The 18,706-nt window shown below is 37.5% G+C and overlaps 1 protein-coding gene across 2 annotated transcripts in view; it reads left to right on the top strand.

The window, feature by feature from the left end:
- Positions 1–516: 516 nt before the first annotated feature.
- Positions 517–18,706, top strand: part of LOC141550622 (solute carrier family 12 member 2) — a 106,961-nt gene continuing 88,771 nt past the window's right edge. For both annotated transcript variants that reach the window (XM_074281450.1, XM_074281449.1), the window contains exon 1: positions 517–1,643. In XM_074281450.1, the coding sequence (XP_074137551.1) occupies positions 882–1,643 (762 nt within the window). In that variant the 5' untranslated portion in view covers positions 517–881. The remainder of the gene's footprint in view (positions 1,644–18,706) is intronic.

Raw genomic sequence — 18,706 nt, 5'->3', positions numbered from 1 at the left:
AGACAGCGGCGGTGTGAATCCTTTAGTACTTAAGTCTTTCAAGGTGGAGGGAGGGCGGTTTCCCTCTTGGCCCAAGGGACTTAAACGAATCTCTAGTGAGCCCCGGAGGCAGGAGCGGGAGCGGCTGGAGATTGCTGCTGCAGCAGCTGCTCGAGCTCCCAGCAGCCGGGTCGGAGCAGGCGCGCGCGGAGGGCCTGGCCGCGTGCGTGGAGAGCAGTCGTGGGGGCGGGGGCCGGAGAAGGGGCGACTAAGAAAGAGCTGGACGGGTGTGGGGGGTGTCTGCGTCGCCTCAGTAGGGGTCGCCCGGTTTGAATAGTGGAGGGAGGAAAGCACTGGCTGAGCGAGGGAAGGAGGCTTCCTGTGTTTTGCTGGTTCCTCGGGCCTGGGGCGGCGCTTAGAGACCGAGCAACTGAGCCAGTGGAAAAGAGGGGTGGGTGGGTGTGAGACGGAGGGTACGGCCCGAGGAGGGAGGGGAAAAAGAGCTGAGAGGAGGGCGCTCTGAGCCCCGCCTCCCTCGTGTGGCCAGAGCTGCTGCTGCCGCGGCGGAGGCTTTAAACAGCCCGGACGTTTCCAGCTGGGCCCCACGGCTATCCCTTTTCTCCACTCCCCCCACACCCCCCCACCAGGCTGGAATTTGGGACCAGCGGTGACCGCCTTGGGAAGCCGGGCTACGGACTAGCTGCTTCAGGGCTGCTTCCCCGGGAAAGGGAGGAGGGTGTGTGTAGCTAGTGGTTAACGGGAGGGCAGCGTTCTCCTCACCTGGGATTGCAGCAGCAGCAGAAGCATCACGCCGCTGCAGCTCTTGGTGACTTGGGGCGTAGAGGGCGCCGAGCCTGCGGGGTTTGCCTGGGCGGCCGCGCGCTGCTGCGGTTAAGGCGGCAATGGAGGTGGGGCAGAAGCCACAACACCCGGCGCCCTCCTCCAGCGCCCAAAGGCTGCCTGCCCCCGCCGGCGCTGAGGAGACGCAGCGCGTTTCTGCCGCTGCAACCCGAGTGGACCTTCCCGGGACGGCCTTGCTGGTCCAGGAGGATGCTGTGGCTCCCAGCCTTTCGGGAGGAGCGGACAGGGGCGGGGTGGCTGCGGCGGCAGGAGATGGCTTAGGGAGACCACTGGGTCCCACCCCAAGCCAGAGCAGGTTTCAGGTAGATCTGGTCACTGAGAACGCCGGGCGGGCGGCCGCAGCGGCAGCAGCGGCGGCGGCTGCAGCTGCTGCGGCCGCGGGGAGCACCACCGAGCCCCCGAAGGATGGGAAAGCCAGTGGCGAGAGCGGAGCGGGCAAGAGCAGCGAGGAAGCCAAAGGCCGGTTCCGGGTGAACTTCGTGGATCCGGCCGCCTCGTCGTCTGCGGATGAGAGCCCTTCGGACGCGGCTGGAATCGGGGGAGAGGGGGCTAATGTTAGCTTCCAAAATGGGGGAGATACGGTGCTCAGCGAGGGCAGCAGCCTCCACTCGGGCAGCGGCGGCGGCGGCCACCACCATCACTACTACTATGACACCCACACCAATACCTACTACCTTCGCACCTTTGGCCACAACACTATGGATGCTGTGCCCAGAATCGATCACTATCGGCATACGGCCGCCAACCTGGGTGAGAAGCTGCTCCGGCCCAGCCTGGCCGAGCTCCACGATGAACTGGAAAAGGTGAGACATCTCCAAGCGCGCGCCACCTCTGCCTCCTCCTACTTCTGACCCTCTGTCTCTCTTTCCTGACTATTCATCGTTACCTCTTCCTTCCTCCCTGGTAAGGTGGCACGAATGCAGTTTGCTTTCTTTCTTTAAAACCAGATGTCAAAATTGAGATTGCATAGCAATAGAATTTAGCTGACAAAGTTTGCCATGTAGTCGACATGGCACTCCTCTCTTTAATAGCTCCATATGGTTTATTTCTGTTAACTCACTTGTCTTGAAACTACTAATCTAATCCTCAGAATGACTATAAATCTAATTTTTTTTTTTTTGTTCCGGAAAAGTAGGGTCAGTTGGTCAAGGATACAATGCAAAAGGAAAAGGAACAATTTAAAGTTCGTACCCTATTTATAGTTTTTATGGCTCAGCTAAATCATTTAGGATTTGTCCTACTTGAGAACGTGGAGTTACTTAAGCCCTAAAATTTGGAATCGGACTGGGTGTGTAAGTGGCATAGGAATTATTTTTAAAAACCACTTCTTTGAAGCTTGAATGTGCTGAAGATCTCAGAAATCTAAAGTCTTAGAACATGCTGTTCTTGATAAATTAAACACATTTGACGGTAAGCCTATGTTATTTAGGGTGAGTTTGGATGCAGGACACGTGTTTAATATTTGGTTCAAATTTGTTTATTTATTATTAATTACTAGAGAAGGATAAACTAGCTTTCAGTATGAAAACTATCCAGAAAAGCTTTTGAGGGTTGAGGGATGGGGGTGAGGTGTGAGGGAGAGATGGTGAGGGTATGCTATCCTTTGTATAAACTATGTATTGTGCTCTAAACCTTAGTATTTTGTCTATCAATTGTTGATTTGTATTCCCAGTAAAATGTGATTTATATGGCATTCTATAGTAATGAATATAAAATTTTATCCCTTAAGGGCACGGATCTTTATCTTAAAATCATTCTTCTGTTAGATTGTTATTCATATCTACTGAATTAAGCATATGTAAAAATCTATTTTTACATTTAGCCTTGGGAAGAAATCATGGTTGGTTGAAACTAAACTTTTATCAACTTATGTAAATACTTTAAATCCAAACAATATGAAAGCCCCTTGACTCAAAATATTTCATGTGTTCAGCATTCTAGGGTAAGTATCTAGGGTAGTGTGTGGCTCTTTTTATCCTCCTACAGCCTGGAATAGTTATGGAGGACCCCATTTCTTCTAACTAGTTGTTTAAAAACCTAAAATTATTTTGCTTTAGATTACTGTTTATTTTTTGTTGTGACCTTTCTGATATGTTTGCATCCTTAGTTATCAAGAATTTATAATAATCTTTTTTGTTTTTCACACTTCTGCCATCTTTTTTCTCATTTTGGTTTGGTTTTTTTTTTTTTTTTTCTGATGGACATGTAACAGATTGGTTTATTAGCGTGATGCTTGCCTCTGCATTGAATGTACTATTGTAAAAGTATCATAAAAGTGAATTTCTAATTCATTGTTGGTGTGTGATAACTTAGTTCAAAAGTCTTAATTCTCCTTAAGTTTTTCCTTGAGAAACTCTTAAACTCTTTCAGATTAAAATTTGTGTTGTTTTAATTGAGCTATCAGACTTGTATCTTTCAGAAGAGATAAAAATGCCCTTTGTGCTTTATTTTTGACATATTTAAAAATTATTTTTCAAAAATATTTGAACTTTTTATTGTGTATTTGAAAACATCTTTTCTTCCCCTTTCCCTTTCTAAGCCAACATTTTTTTAAAATGTGATTCTTTAGGTCTAAGTTCAAGCAGGTTGTTGAAATTAACTTGATGTATAAAGTTAGTTAACTGTTTCTCCAAGTAGATTACCTACTTCAATAATTATTTATGGTTCCTTACTTTCCACCTATGGATCTACCCACAGACAGGAGATGAGGAAGTGACTTAGTCATAAAACTACAGATTGAAGAAGTCATTGTGTAGTTAGTCTTAGCAAACAGATTAAATGATAGTTTGCTGATGCTTTGTTCTTCATAAGTAAATGTTATTTTCAAATTTAACAGTGCATGTTTTTAAACTTCCAAGGATGTATAAAAATGACTTGTCTATATATGATGATTGTTTTTGTCCTCTGTGCATTCATAGAAAATAGCACTTAATCTGTCCTGTTTACTCCAGAAAGAAACTTTTTAAAACCCAGGGATTTAACAATTTTCCCTGCATTAGGAATTATATTAGTTTGAGTGCTCTTTTCCTGATGTAGAGTTGATTGTAGAGAAAATTGGTTTTGAGATGGTGAAAAATTCTTACTTTTCTTCTTAGTGTGTCCCAAATCAGAATTTAATAGAATTTTTGTAGTTAAATTTTAAAAGCAATTATTGAGTTATTTTTCAAGGTACTGGGAAATACAAAGATGAAATGACAATCTCGGATGTTTATAATTCCCTTCTCTTTCCCCTTTTCCTTACTCTTCCCTTTCTTTTCCTTTTTTCCCCCTTCTCTTTTCCCTTCCCTTTTCTTTCCTTCCCTTTGTTTTCCCCTTCTTTTTCTTTCTGCTTCTCCCTTCATTTCTTCCTATCTTCCTCTCCTCCCCTATTCCTTTTCTCTTCCCTTTCCCCTTCCTTTCTCACTGAATCTTTATCTCATTAGACCTTGAAGTACAGGGCCATTCACAGACTTAATTCTAATAATTTCCATAGAAGCTTTGTCCTGTTCTGTTTTTGTGACTTGGGTCAGTTCGTCTTTTCTTAGCTTTATGCCCCTCTGTTCCCACAGTCTCACAATATTGGTGGAAACATCCAGTCCACTTTATCCCTATTCGGTGAGGGAATTTAAAAATCCATTGGTGGTGGGAATTGAGTGAACCACACTGACTCTATCTTGTGACTCAATTCTGGAGCTAGCTCAGTACCCTTTCTTATTCAATTCTAGATCAATCTGTCTCCCCCGTATTGGGGTTCCAGCCCAAAGCTGAGGAGGACTGATCCTGATTTGTTAGAGGCAGTTGCTTAATAAATAATATTCCTGGAAGTTTGAACCTTTATTTCCTCAATCATTTCATAGGGAACTCAGTAACTCAGAATTACATTTCTCAGGTGATTCCAGACTCTCCACCATCTAGGATGACAGGCATGTGCCACTATACCCAGCAGAGCACTATTTCTACCTGTTTTTTCTTGCCACATGACCTCTCATCTTTTTTCTGTTTTTCCCTTATGCATCTTTTACTCTTATTCTTTGAAGGTTTACTCATTTAGTATGTGTTGTAGCTTGTTCAAAACATGCAAATGTTTTATTAACCCTCTGAATCCATCTTATAGAAACATTTCCCTGTGGATGGTAAAGTACTCCAGATGCTCCTGTTGATACATGATATTGTACTGGTTGCACCAACCCACAAAATGTTTCATAATCTTCTCGAAGCTATCTTGTTAACTATTTAAGAGTTGTCCTCATCCATTTTATCTTTCCAGTGTGGATAGTCAGACCAAACTATACTAGTTGCCCAGTTTTGACTTTGGGCTCAGAATCAAAGAGAAAGAAAGCAGGCTCTGGATTGTGCTTTGGAAATTGCAAAGTTCTAATTACCTCACATTTCTCCATGAAAACAGAGACCTATCATTTTAGTAATAGTAATCCACCTGACATGTACAAAACATGGAGCAAATTTTGCAAAGTAATAAAAATGTATAATGTATAGTTCAAATTGAAATATTTGGATAGTAAAAGTCCCTAGCAGTGTAAAAGTCTGAAAAGGGAAGGAGTGATAGTTAGGTCAGGTGTACCTGAAGTGTGCCTTAAAAGAAGAGGAAGAGTTCAAAAAGCAGGGTGAGGCAGTCTGCACAGTGGAAAGGGGAGGGCAATGCAGAAAGGTGGGGAAAGAGGTATCCCAGTTGGTTTGGAACAGGCAAGTATGGAGAGATAAAATGAAATACTAACATACAATAAGGTGAAATAAGGCCAGTTAAAAGGAAATTGGAGTAATATTGAGGAAGGTTTTTTGTAAAGTCCCGTCTACTCCCTGAAGAGCTCAGAATCAGCTAGAGTCAGGATAAGCAAAAGTCTTTGTCAAACCACGTTGTTAGCCAAAATGTAATATTCTGTTGTCTCTAAATTGTAGATCGTTGTCTGGGGGCAGATCTCTTGGGGAGCTTCTGGAGAGGCAGCCTTGGCTTTAGTTCCAGTTCAATAATCCTAACATGCAGTCCAGATCCTATATTGTGTCCTTCAAGTCTTGTATCTTTTCCTGTCAGAATGTCTCCAGCAAGCTTCAGTCTCTAGCTCCCTCTGAATCCAAAGCCTCCAGCCAGCACGAAGGTAGATGTGGGAATGAAATTTTGACTCTGCCTCCAAGAGTATGGGATTGTGGGCTTCTGTGGGCTTGGCCCTGAGAGTTTCTTGCTTATATGGTGCACACTGAGTATATACCAATCATTTCATCACTAGGAAACCATTATTTGTTGTAGGATTAAATTAATGCTAAATTAGATTTAATCATTGTCTCCTCAATTCCACTCAGTACCTTGTTTCAAGTTCTGGCCCATAACATCTCCTTGTAGGATCAAATCAATTGTCTCTATTCATTCCAGTGACTTATAGCACCTTGTAAAAATCCTAACAGATTTTGAAGGTCAGTCTTAGGAATCTATATCTTTTAATACACACTAGGAAGCCACCTGAAAGTTTTTATGTATGGGGAAGCTGATTTTGGCATGCATATCTGGCACATAGCAGGCCCTTATTAAATGCTTGTTTGTCAATTGATTGACCTCATTATAAGGACAGATTATAAGGGGAAGAGGTTAGAGGCAAGGAGACCAGTCAGGTTGTTGGGAGTAGTTCGATTAAGAAATTGAAGACTAAACTAAACAAGGCAGTTTTCATTGGAAAAGGGAGGGACAAATGAGATAAGTACCCTTTGAGGAGATTTCTCAGAAATACGATTAACAAAACTTGCTACTAAATAGTGAGGCAGAGATGACTGAGTTTTTTAACTTGGATGATGTCATCAGTGAAGGTATAAAAAAAATTAAGAGGACAGGCAATTTTGAGGAGACATTTTGATTCTGTACCCCTTATAGAAGAAATACAAAGCTTAAGAAAATCAAACTGAGGTCAGAAGAACTTCTAAAATATGTCGCTTAATCTCCAATAACTATAGGAGACTTCTGGAATAATTGATAATAAGAATGAAGACTATAAGATGTTAGTAAGACCCTTAGTCACCAAAGACTAAATTTATTTTCAGTACATTGTAGTGTTTAAGTCACTTAATCATCTACCACATCTATGTAAGATATTATATTAAGATGAAAATAATTTGCATCCTCTGATCCATTGACAGTAAAGAGGAAATCAAGTAATATTTAGGTGACAAGACAAAATTTCAGTTTGGAATTTTAAAAGATAATCTCATATGTGTAATCAAAATTTGAATCAATATCTGCTCCTTTCTTCTTCTCACATACCTGGTTGTATTTTGAATACCATTGTATCTCATTAAAGTGTAAAGTATCTCATTAAAATATATTCTTGTGAAGTGCCTTAATAATATTTTGGCATTTGTCCCTATTATTTTATATGTAATGTGTACTTGAAAATGTATAGCAGCTATTTGAGTTGGCTCCATACTTAACTGAAATATATCTGAACCTGTAATTAAATTGTAACATTGAAATAACTGTTCTGTTTTTTAATGGTAGAAATATTATACAATGGGGAAAGCTCCTATTAAGAGGTTTTGATTCCAAACCCTGGGTGGTGATTGTTTGAACAAATGTCCTATACATCTGAATTGGAGCCTGTCACCAACTGCTTATTGGACATTTCTGACGATGTTTAATAGGCATCTCAAGCTCACTATATTCAGAACGGATCTCATTATCATCCCCATTTTCCTTAGCTCCAATTGGGTGTATCTGACAGCCTTTTATTCACATAGATTCACAGCCTCACAGGACAATAGATTTAGAGTTGGAAGCAATCTTAGAGGGCTTCAAATCTAACTCCTCATTTTACAAACAAGGAAACTAAAGCCTAGAGAGTGAGTAGTTTGCCGAGGTCACTTAGCTAGTGAGTGTTTGAAAGGGAATTGAGCCCTGGTTTTCCTGAGTCCAAGTCAAGCTCTCTCCTTGCTGTGCCAAGTTGTCTTTCATTATTCATTCTTCTCTCTTCTTTACTCTTATCCATTCACTTTCCAGGTTTTGTTGATTCCACTAATATTAGAGCTTGGATCCGTCCTGGTTCAGGCCCTTATCACCTCTAATTACTCCTAATTTTTTTCCCTGCCTCCAAACTTTTTCTTTGCTAATTCACTCTCCACGAAATTACCAAATTGACATTTCTAAAGTTTGAGTCTTATTATGCCACTTACCTGCTCAAGAAGCTGCATTGGCTTTCTTTGGTTTTTAGGATCAAATGCAACCTTCTTCATTTAGCATTTTAAAACTCTTCATTATCTGCTTACCTTCTCTCTTTCTAGGCTTATTATCTTCCTTTGTGCACTCTGTGAGTTGACCACCTTCTTTGTTGATCCCTCTACAGATTTTCCAGCTTTGTTTGACCCTGTGCCTTTGTCTTCCTGGTCTATGTTCCTTGTTTTCCTCTATTTCTTAGGATACTTAGTTTACTTTAGATGGGCACAAGTTAAAGTGGCATAGATGCCACTTCCTACAAGAAAAATACATTAGTCTCCCAGTGGCTAGTGGCCTTCTCCCACAAGAAATTACTTTAGGTATTTGCAAGAATCCTTTCCTAGCCATCCTTAATTTTATAGCCTTTTTCTGTGGCTATCCCAAATTTATCTCCTATCTATTTATCTATCTTAGTTATTCATAGTTGTTTGTATGTTATCTTCCTCATTAGAATGAGCTCCTAAAAAAACAGACTGTTTTGCCTTTCTTGGTATCTTTAACTTTTAAAACAACTCCTGGCATATAAGTAGATAATAAATGCAAAGTGAATGACTTCCAGTTTTACTTTTCTGGCAACATAACTATTTCCACTTAATTAGACTCCTTGAAGGCAAGTCAGGTATTATTCCTCCTTTCCTTCTTTTTTGGTCTTTATATACCCCTATTCTATACAGTGCCTATTACTTGTCTGGAAGGTTTAAAAATGCTTTTTCCTAATGAACACTAAAACCAAAGAGATTAATTATCCTACAAATCCATTAAATTTTAGAGAGATAGAGTAGGGGAAGAGGCATGAAGTAATTACTTGAAGTCCCAAATTTACAAATGAACCAAACATATAGGCATATATCATTCAATTTCAACTGATACCCTTCATTTCTCTTCACAGTATATTATCTACAATACAATAATTTATTAGATGCTTTTTATGTACCATGCTATGTATTAAACTCTTTTAAAAATATGTATATATAGTTATCCAATTATGCTGCACAAGAAAAATCAGATCAAAAAGGGAAAAAAATAAGAAAGAAAACAAAATGTAAGCAAGTGAAAATGCTGTTTTGTGATCTACACTTAATTCCCACAGTCATTTCTCTGAGTATGGATGGCTCTCTCCATCATAATACCATCATAATTGATCTTCCTATAATCTGTTGTTGGCATGTACAATGATTTTCTGGTTCTGTTCACTTCATCTGGCATTAGTTCGGAAGTCTCTCCAGGCCTCTCTGAAATTATCCTTCTGATTGTTTCTTACAGAACAATAATATTCCATAACATTCATATATCATAGCTTATTCAGCCATTCTCCAACTGAAGGGCATCCACTCAGTTTCCAGTTTCTTGCCTGTCTATTAAACTCTTAAGGAATACAAATTAAAAAAAAAAAAAAAAAAGAAAGAAAGAAAGACTCTGTCCTCAAAGAGTTTTTAGTCTCTAAAGAGGATAGACTAAGATATCTAAGCTATTAACTTTTTTTATCTTTTCTCCCTCTTTGCTCTTGCTAGATAAAGAAAATGTGAAGAGAAAATATTTCATTGCCTCTTTTTCTCTCCTCACCCCTTTGCACTGGGCTTCAGACTGCTCTCTCAGAAGTCACTAACAGCCATTTAATTACTAAATCCAGTCAGTGGCTTTTTTTTTTTAAATTAGACCACATTCTCATTGATCTTTCTCCTCTTCGATATCTTCCTTTCCTGGATACTTTCCTTACCCCCTTGGCTTTTATAACACTTCTTTTCTGGTTCTCCTAACCTTCCATTCCTAAAGTCTTCTTACCTGAATTATTCTTTTCCTGCTCCCTTAAGTGTATATTTCTCCTAAGTCTCATTCTGGGCTCTTTTGTTCCCCCTTTCACAGCTTTCATTTGGTAAACTCATTTGTTTTATTAGTTCAGCTTTTATTACCCATATGGAAATGATTTCTGAAGCTATAAATCCATATTTAGTTTCTCCTGCAAGCTCTGGTCTACCTCAACTGCCTATTGTATATTTTTGTCTCAATAACTTGTTGCTACCTTAAACTCAACATGTTTAAAACTGGATTCTTCACCTTCTTTTAAGCCTTCTTATCTTCCTATATTATTTTTATTCATGGTAGCACAATGCTTCAGCTACTGAACCTCTGTTTCATCTTCAGGTTTTTCACCCCTACAACCAAATCCTGTCAGTTAACTTCCACAATTCTCTCACATCCATTTCCTCCTTCCTATTTAACATTACCACTCTAGTTCGAACCTTGCTTGTCTTTTGCTTGGACTTTAAGTGTCTCTTCAGTATCTTTCAATCATAGAGTAAATAAACCAAGTTGATTACTATCTCAACATCCCCCATGCTATCCAAGCTATTGACAAAGGCTATCAATTTTATCTTTGCAATGACTCTTGTATCTATCCCTTTCTCTACTGTGGCACTGCCATAGCCCTACTTCAGGCCCTCATCACTTCATGCCTTAATTATTGCAATAGACTAATTGTGAGTGTGCCTGCCTCAAGTCTCTCTTCACTCCAATTCATTCTCCATTCACCCTATAACTTGATTTTCCTAAATTTTAGCAAGTTTGTTTATGTCACTCTCTTACTCAATAAATTCCAGGGACTTTGAATTGCCTCTGGGAGCAAATGCAAAATACTTCTATCTTAGCCCCCTCCTACTTTTTCAGTCTTCTTACACCTTACTCCCCAACATGTATTCTGATCCAGTGACACTGGCTTCCATGAAGCACCACAAACAAGACACTCCATCTCTTGGCTTTGGGTATTTTCTCTAACTGTTCCCCATGCCTAGATTGTTCTTTCTCACCCTCTGGCTTCTTTTAAGTCCCTTCTAAAATCCTGACTTCTACAGGAAGGCTTTCCTAACCCTTCTTAAATCCAGTGTTTCATGCCAAATAATAGTTCATATTTGATCCTAGTAGTAATAGGGAACTGTTGAAGTTTATTCAGTTGACCAGTTTCATGATTTGGCCTGTGTACCTGAATAATCACTTCAGAAAATTTGGGAAATAGACTTGGGGCAAAAAAAAAAAATTGGTGGGGGACAAATAATTATTTTATACAAATTAAATTTGAGGTGTCCAGGAGACATCTAGTTTGAAATGTCCAATAGGTAGTTGGTGATATAAGAATAGAGCACAGAAGAGAGACTAAAACTAGATGAATAGATCTGGGAATCATCTCTACTTAAAGGTACTTGAACTCATGGAATTTAATGTGATCACCAAGTAAGATTAATATAAATAAAGGGAAAAAATAAGAGACTGTAGGACAGTCTTGAGGAATATTCACAGTTAGTAAATGTCAGATAGATCAAATGCCAGAAAATAAAACTGAGGAGCAGTCAGAATGATAAAAGACCAAAAGATTGGTGTAATGAAAACCCAAGGAATAAGTGGAGAGTCTATAGTATCAAATGCTATAGAGCAGGGCTTCTTAAACTTTCCCATTCTTTTACCCGAGAGATTTTTACATGTCTCTCGGTATATAGGTATATAAAATATCTATACAAATCAAACATTTACTGATAATAAATCATAATTCTGCAACCCCCACATTATGAGACTCCATATGGTTTTACAAACCACAGTATAAGAAGTTTTGCTATAAAGAGATCAAGAATATTGAGAAAAAAAAATATTGAGAAATTGGAGGAAGTAGTTTTGAAGTAAATATTAAGGTTGGAAGCTAGGTTGCAGAGAGTTTTGAAGGCAGTAAGAAGAGGAAGTAAAGGCATAAAATGCAGACAATTTATATAAAACGATTAGCCTAGTGGGAGAGAGCACATAAAGCATAACAGTTGACAGGTATAATAGGATTTGATAAGGATTTTTAGTAATGGAAAAAGTTGGAAATGTTTGTAAACAGCAGGGAAGCAACTAGCAAATAGGTAGAAATGAAAGATTAGGAAGAAAATGGGGTGGGATTTGTTAGGAAAAGTGAAAGCATTGGATTAACGCTATATAGAGAGTGGTTGGCCTTTTTCATCACTCTAGTGTAGAGATGATATGAAAATACTGTTGTCAGTCCTTTGTTTTCCAAAAGAACCAATGACATCATGATGGATGAAGACTTGCACTTGAATTGCTTTCTCCTTCAGTGGTAAGACAAAAGTCAAAACTCCTGGCAGTGAACTGGACTTGGAAAGAGACTATAAAGGATTTGGACCTTAATCTCTGGCTGCACTTGTGGTGATTACTGAATTGAAAGGAAGACTGCCTCCAGAGACCCTAAGAAACCCCAACAAGAGAAGATTACATTTTAGAGAGAATATTACAATATGCCAAATGGACTATCAAATTGTGTATATCCTGTGATCCAGCAGTATCTATAGAGAATGACTTGAAGTCTTATAAATTTGAGTCAATTCTCTATATATTTTAAAAGTGAAACTTAAAGACAATTTCTAAAGATTTAAGAATTCCTTTCCTGCAGCCTGGGTTAGCTTTCATAGAGACCTAGCTCTCTCCTTGGTTGCAAGAGCTTGAGTTCCTGCCTTCTCTGGCTTCTGAATCACCCCTACTGAATCCTGGCTGAGGCTCCTACCTTATATATGCTCTCTTAAAGGTGTGAATCTGTAAAACTATAGTAAGTACTAAGTACATGTACTGAACTAGAGAACTGTTAAGCACCATGCTAAATTAGATAACTATTGTCTCTATCAATTCCACTGACTTAGCACCTTGTTTCAAGTTCTGGCTCATAGCATAAAACCATTTCTAGTCAAATGTTCTATATTATTTTTGATCAGAAAAATGCAAAATTAAGACAACTCTGAAGTATCATTATACACCTCTCAGATTGTCTAAAACAGCAGGGAAAAGAATGATAAATTTTGGAGGAGATGTGGGAAAACTGGGACACTAACACATTGTTGGTGGAGTTATGAACTGATCCAATCATTCTTTAAGTATTCTTTTTCGTATAGATTATTCTCTTGTTTTTGCTTACTTCACTCTGTATCAGTGTTCTCAAGTTTCTTGGAAACCAATCCCTTCATCATTTCTTATAGTACAATAGTATTCTACCACATTCATTTTAATATAATTTGATCATCTATTCCCCAGTTTACTGGTACTCAAGTTTCCAGTTTTTTGCCACCACAAAAAAAAATAGCTAAATATTTTGGCATATTTGAGTTCTTTTTCCTTTCTTTGATCTCTTAGGAATATAATAGTAGTAAATATAGTAATAGGATGAAAGGATATACACAGTTTAATAAGTTTTGGGGCATAGTTCAAATTACTTTCTAGAATGGTTGGACAAGTTAACAGCTTCTCATTAGTGTGCTAATTTATTTATTTCACCGTAGCCACTTTTAGTCTTTGTCATTTTTCCTTTTTTTGTCAATTTTGCTCATTGATAGGTATAAGGTAAAACCTTAAAAGTTATTTCAATTTACATTTTTCTAACCAGTAGTGATTTAGAACTATTTAATACAAATGATCATATGGCTATTGATTCCTTGAATTTCTTCCTCTGAAAACTATTATTTGTATTCTTTGCCAGAGAGTTCTTATCATTTTGGAAATGATATTTATTCTTATAAATTTGAATCCATTCCTATATAACTTAGAAATGTGGCATTTATCAAAGAAACAATGCAAAGATTTCTCCCTCAATTTATTTTTCTTTTAATTTTAGCTGCATTTGGTTTTGTTTGTGCAATATCTTTTTAAATCAAAATTTCCCCTTTTATTTATTGTGATCCTTTTTATCTCCTTTGGGCTCAGACTCTCCCCCTTTCCATTAATCTGAAAGGTGATTTTTTTTTTTTAATTGTTCCTCTGATGTCACTCTTCGTGTTTAAGTCATGCACCTATCTGTAGCTGATTTTGGCATAAGATATGAAATGTTAATTTATATGTAATTTCTACTTTTTTCCATTAGTTTTTGTTGAATAGTGAATTCTGTTTAAAACACTACTCTACCGTGCTCATTTGCTCTTGTATGTTGCATACCAAATTGGTTCCATTAATACCAAATTTAATACTACTTTGTAATAGAGTTTAAGAACTGGTACTTCAATGATCCTTTCTTTCCCACTTTTTTTCCATCAATTATGTTGAGATTTTTGAATTGTTTTCCAACATACAATTGGGTTGTTTTGCTTTGTCTTTAGCACTATAAAGTAATCCCATTGGTTGGTATGGCTCTGAATAAGTATATTAATTTAGATAGTATTATCATTTGTATTATATTGTCTGGATCTATCCATGAATAATTAGATAACATGAATTTCTAATGGCTCTAGTCTGCTGCTATGAGAGACTTTCTCCAGCTCTGTTCAGTATCACATGAAGTAAGAGTGAAAGAGCTGATGGTGGGAAAATAGAGTATGTGAGTTTGAGAAGAAATGATCAGAAGTAATAGGAAAAAAGATTATAAAATACAAGGATAGTATAAGAGTCGAACTTATTTGTAGGGGAGGTGGGTATAGGTTTGAAGTGGATGGGAAAGAATGTGCAGACTGGTAGAATTAAGGAAGGAGAGGGGTTTGGTCTTAAGCAGTTGGATTGTATCTTACTGGAATGAGGAAGTTGTAGGAAAAGATGTATGCTAGTCTTTGAAGAATTCATCAAGGAACCAGCATTTGTTGTTTATTTTGTAATAAGTGTTGTGCTAGGGATATAAAGAAAAAGGCAAAACAAGCTCCTGGATGAACTTTCATTGCGGGGGGGGGGGGGGGGGAAGAGGGGAAAAGAGATAACATATAAATTAGATCAAATACAACAAAAACATAGCAATCTTACTCAGGGTGGTACTAGCATGTAGGATGATCAGGAAAGACCTCTGGGAAGAGGTGGCTTTTAACTGACTTTTAAAGGTAGCCAGTAAATTCTGACAATCACAAAGTGGGAAGAATAGCTTTCTGGACATGAGAAACACAGAGATGGGAGATGTAGTGTCAAGGAATAGCAAGTAGGTCAGTATGGCTAGAATATAGAATTTATGGAAGTTTAGGAAGTAAAATGTATTAAAATTGGAGATGAAGGAAGGGTCCATTTTGTGAATAGTCAAATGTTCCCCCAAAACAAACTTTGTATTTTTATCTTGAAGGCAGTAGAGACTACTTTTAGTTGTTGAATAGAGGGAGTGACACATCAGACCCACACTTTAAGAAAAAAGTGATCACTATCAACTATGTAGAGAATGCTTTGGATTTAGAAGAGACTTGAGCCAGGAAGACTTGAAAAGGGAGCTTGGCTTCTCTGGGAGATGTTGTCAAAAAAAAAAAAAAATGTTAAAAGATTTGGCAGCTAATTAAATTATTGAAGAAAGCAAGAAAGAAGCATTATAATACAAACTTGGATGACTGGGATAATAGCAGTGCCCTTGATAGAGAAAAGTTTGGAGGGGAGCTAACTTTTTTGGGGAAATGTAACCAATTCTGTTGTGCACATACTGAGTTTCAATACCTGTGGGTAGCTGGTGATGCAAGGACTCAAATTCAGGAGAGTGACTAAGGCTGGATAAACAGATCTACATAGAGGTAGTAATTGAATCCATGAGATTGCTGTATGAGAGAATATATAAAGAAAAGAGAATATGTGGGATAAAAGTATAATCCCCTGAAGAAGGCAAGGAATTAAAAATTAAAGGTTGATTGTCAAGATTTTGGTTAAGTCTTACCTGCATAGCTTCCTGACAAAAAAATACTGTGGTGTCATAAAAGGTATCCACAACTCTACCTCATGAGAGGAATGAACAGGGCCTGAATCAAAGTGTCCCTGATTCCCCATCAAGAGGCTGTAAATACTGTCTTGGAACATGCTAGGTTAGGCCAAGAGCAAGAAATAATGTTGTGTCCCCTTCTGCCTCAAAGGACCTTTAGGACTTGGTTATGTTTTAACTTGTGGGACTCTTTGTTGTGATGGACTAACCCAATAGATTTCTCACCTAGCATGTCATAGGGCAATGTGTATTTTTCTTTTTCTTTTCTTTCTTTCTTTTTTTTAAAACCACATCTCCTTATGAGTCATATTGGGAGAGAGAAATCAGAATAAATGGGGAAAACCGTGAGAGAAAAAATAAACAGAAGAAAAAGGAAAAAAATAAGTAAACATAATGTGTTGATTTGCATTCAGTCTCCATAATTCTTTCTCTGGATATGAATTGCTTTTTCCATTAAAGTTTGTTGGAATTGCTTTGGATCACTGAAATGCTGAAAAGAACCAATAGTTGATCGTAGCACAGTCTTGCTGTTAGTATATGCTATGTATGCCTGGTTCTCCTTGTTTCACTCAGCATCAGTTTGTGTAAATCCTTTCAGGCCTTTCTAAAATAAGCTTGTTCATCTTTTTTTTTTTTTTTTTTATAGAACAGTAATATTCATTTACTTCCCCATTTGATGGGAATCTACTCATTTTTCAGTTCTTTGCTACCACAAAAAGAGCTGTTAGCAATATGCATTTTTCATGTATTTATTTATTAGAATATTATTGTTAGGCTTTTCTCTTTGAGTAGTCCTGAATCTTATTGAGATGCTACAATGCTACAAGACAACAGGTTTTTTTAAATGAAATAGAAACATTCTGGTTATTTAGACAATTCAAAAGTTTCTAACTCCAGAGTTCTAAAATAAAACAAAGATGATATAGAGTTGGAAAGATAAATTGTATTTGTTGTATTTACTTTCTTTGTTTGGATTTGACTCCACATCCATGTGGAGGGGGGGAAGGTAATAATGCCAGTAGTGGCATTTAGTTCATTATAAATAGAGGTGAGAAAAGTTTTGACCAACTTTACAGATCTATGTATTTTTTATATGCTATAGCTTTTTTGTTAAGAATTTTTCCATTGATTTCAACAAATGCCATAGTATCCTTTTAGATGGCACTTCATTGTGTCACCAGTTTTTACATGTTAAATCATCTACACAGACACAGGTATGTGTAGATTGACTCCCATATGTTTTGTGTAATTTATAGTTATTTTCAACAGATCTTCCCTTTTTTTATTGCCATTAGGATTTTGTGATTATTGTACAGGAGAAATATTACTAATTTTTATGGATTTATTTTGTAAGTCTATAAATTTGTGAAGAAGCTTTTTCAGTTTTTTGATTCTCTAGACTTTTAACCTAGCCATAATATTAGGAGAGAGAAATAATTTTGTCTCTTCTTTGCCTATCTTTATGTTTTTTATTTTTTACCCTTTTGTTTATTGCTAGGGCTAATATTTTTAGAACTGTATCAAATAATAGTAGGGAGAGGGGTATCTTTGCTTTACTGTTTTATGTATTAGACTTTTATAGTTTTCCATTATAATACTAGTTTTTAGTAGATATATTTTATCCTATTTGTATTCTATGGGATTTATTTGCTTTACTTTATTTTAGCATAAATATTTGATATGTGATATATAAATGCTTTTTTTCCCAACCTTCAAGTGAGAAATTGAGGCTGAGAGATGAAGACTTGCACTTGGTAGGAGCCTAATATATGTTGAATTAAGCTGGCCTGAGTTTTTGAATCTGTGATATAGTTGGAAAGACAACCAATAATTTAGAGTTGAGAGGATATTAGTTTGCCATCTAGTAAACTCAGTAATTTTTGAATCATCTAGTCACTTAAATCTTTCTTCAACTTAGTTTCTTCATTTGTAAAATAGTAACAATATTTTCGCTATCTAAAGGCAAGCTCTTATGCAGAAAATATCTTATATAAGTTTTAAAACACTTCTGGGTGTAAATTATTGTTTTTTGACCAATTGACAGTAGTAAGAGACTTGTTCTGCTGAGACTTTAGTTAGAATAAAACTGAGTTGCAGAGAGATAGAATTCTGCTTATATTAGTAAAAATTTTGCAACAGAACTGTGCAAAAGCAGCATAGGTAGCATTATGTTTCATCAGTAGGTTCTTATAGAGTACTTGTTCAGAATATTGTAGAGACTCTTTTTCATGCACAAGGTCTATTTTAACTTTTGACCAAAGTTGCACTTTTGACAGTGACAGAGACCAAACTAGAATCATTCTAATATTATGATAGGGGAAAAAAATGCTTGATTTAGATGTAGATATTCTGGGTTTGAATTCTAGCTACAAGATCCTAAAGCATAGAGGGAAAAGGGCATACACACTCCTTTGGGATGGGATAGCTAGGTTCTGATCCCTTTTTTTGCCTTCATCTGCAATTGAGCAGAGTTGGTGTTTTTGCAAAGAGGAGTTTTTGTTCTTTGAATTATGCTCAGCTGTGCTCAGTCCTGAGCTAGTGTGGTTTTAGATCCCTTATACTGGAAATCATGCTACTTCAGGCCTCTTAGATGACTTGAGCAGTAAGCAGAGTCCTTACAGTCACCTTCTGGGAATTAGCTCTGCTGAAATTCTCACAGGTCAGGACAAGAGATCCTCAGCTGTAGTACCCATTTACTAATTTATTACTTTCCCTCCTCCACATGGGTGTAGAGTCAAATCCAAATAAAGAAAGTAAATACAACAAATACAATTTATCTTTCCAACTCTATATCATCTTTGTTTTATTTTAGAATTCTGGAGTTACCAGAGAACCATACTGGTTTTAGTCATTTTTTTTCTTCACTCCCTTTCCCCAAATGCCTGTAGGTCTTTGACCACTTTATGCAGTTTTGGACTGAACATCTTCCTGGTATTCTTGCATTAGTATTATTGAATTTTTGAATCATCTAGTGCTTATTTTCCCTCCTCCTAGAGCTAGGCTTGATT

Source organism: Sminthopsis crassicaudata, chromosome 1, assembly GCF_048593235.1.
Source record: "Sminthopsis crassicaudata isolate SCR6 chromosome 1, ASM4859323v1, whole genome shotgun sequence".
Lineage (NCBI taxonomy): Eukaryota > Metazoa > Chordata > Mammalia > Dasyuromorphia > Dasyuridae > Sminthopsis > Sminthopsis crassicaudata.
This window is presented reverse-complemented; position numbering and strand designations above follow the sequence as displayed.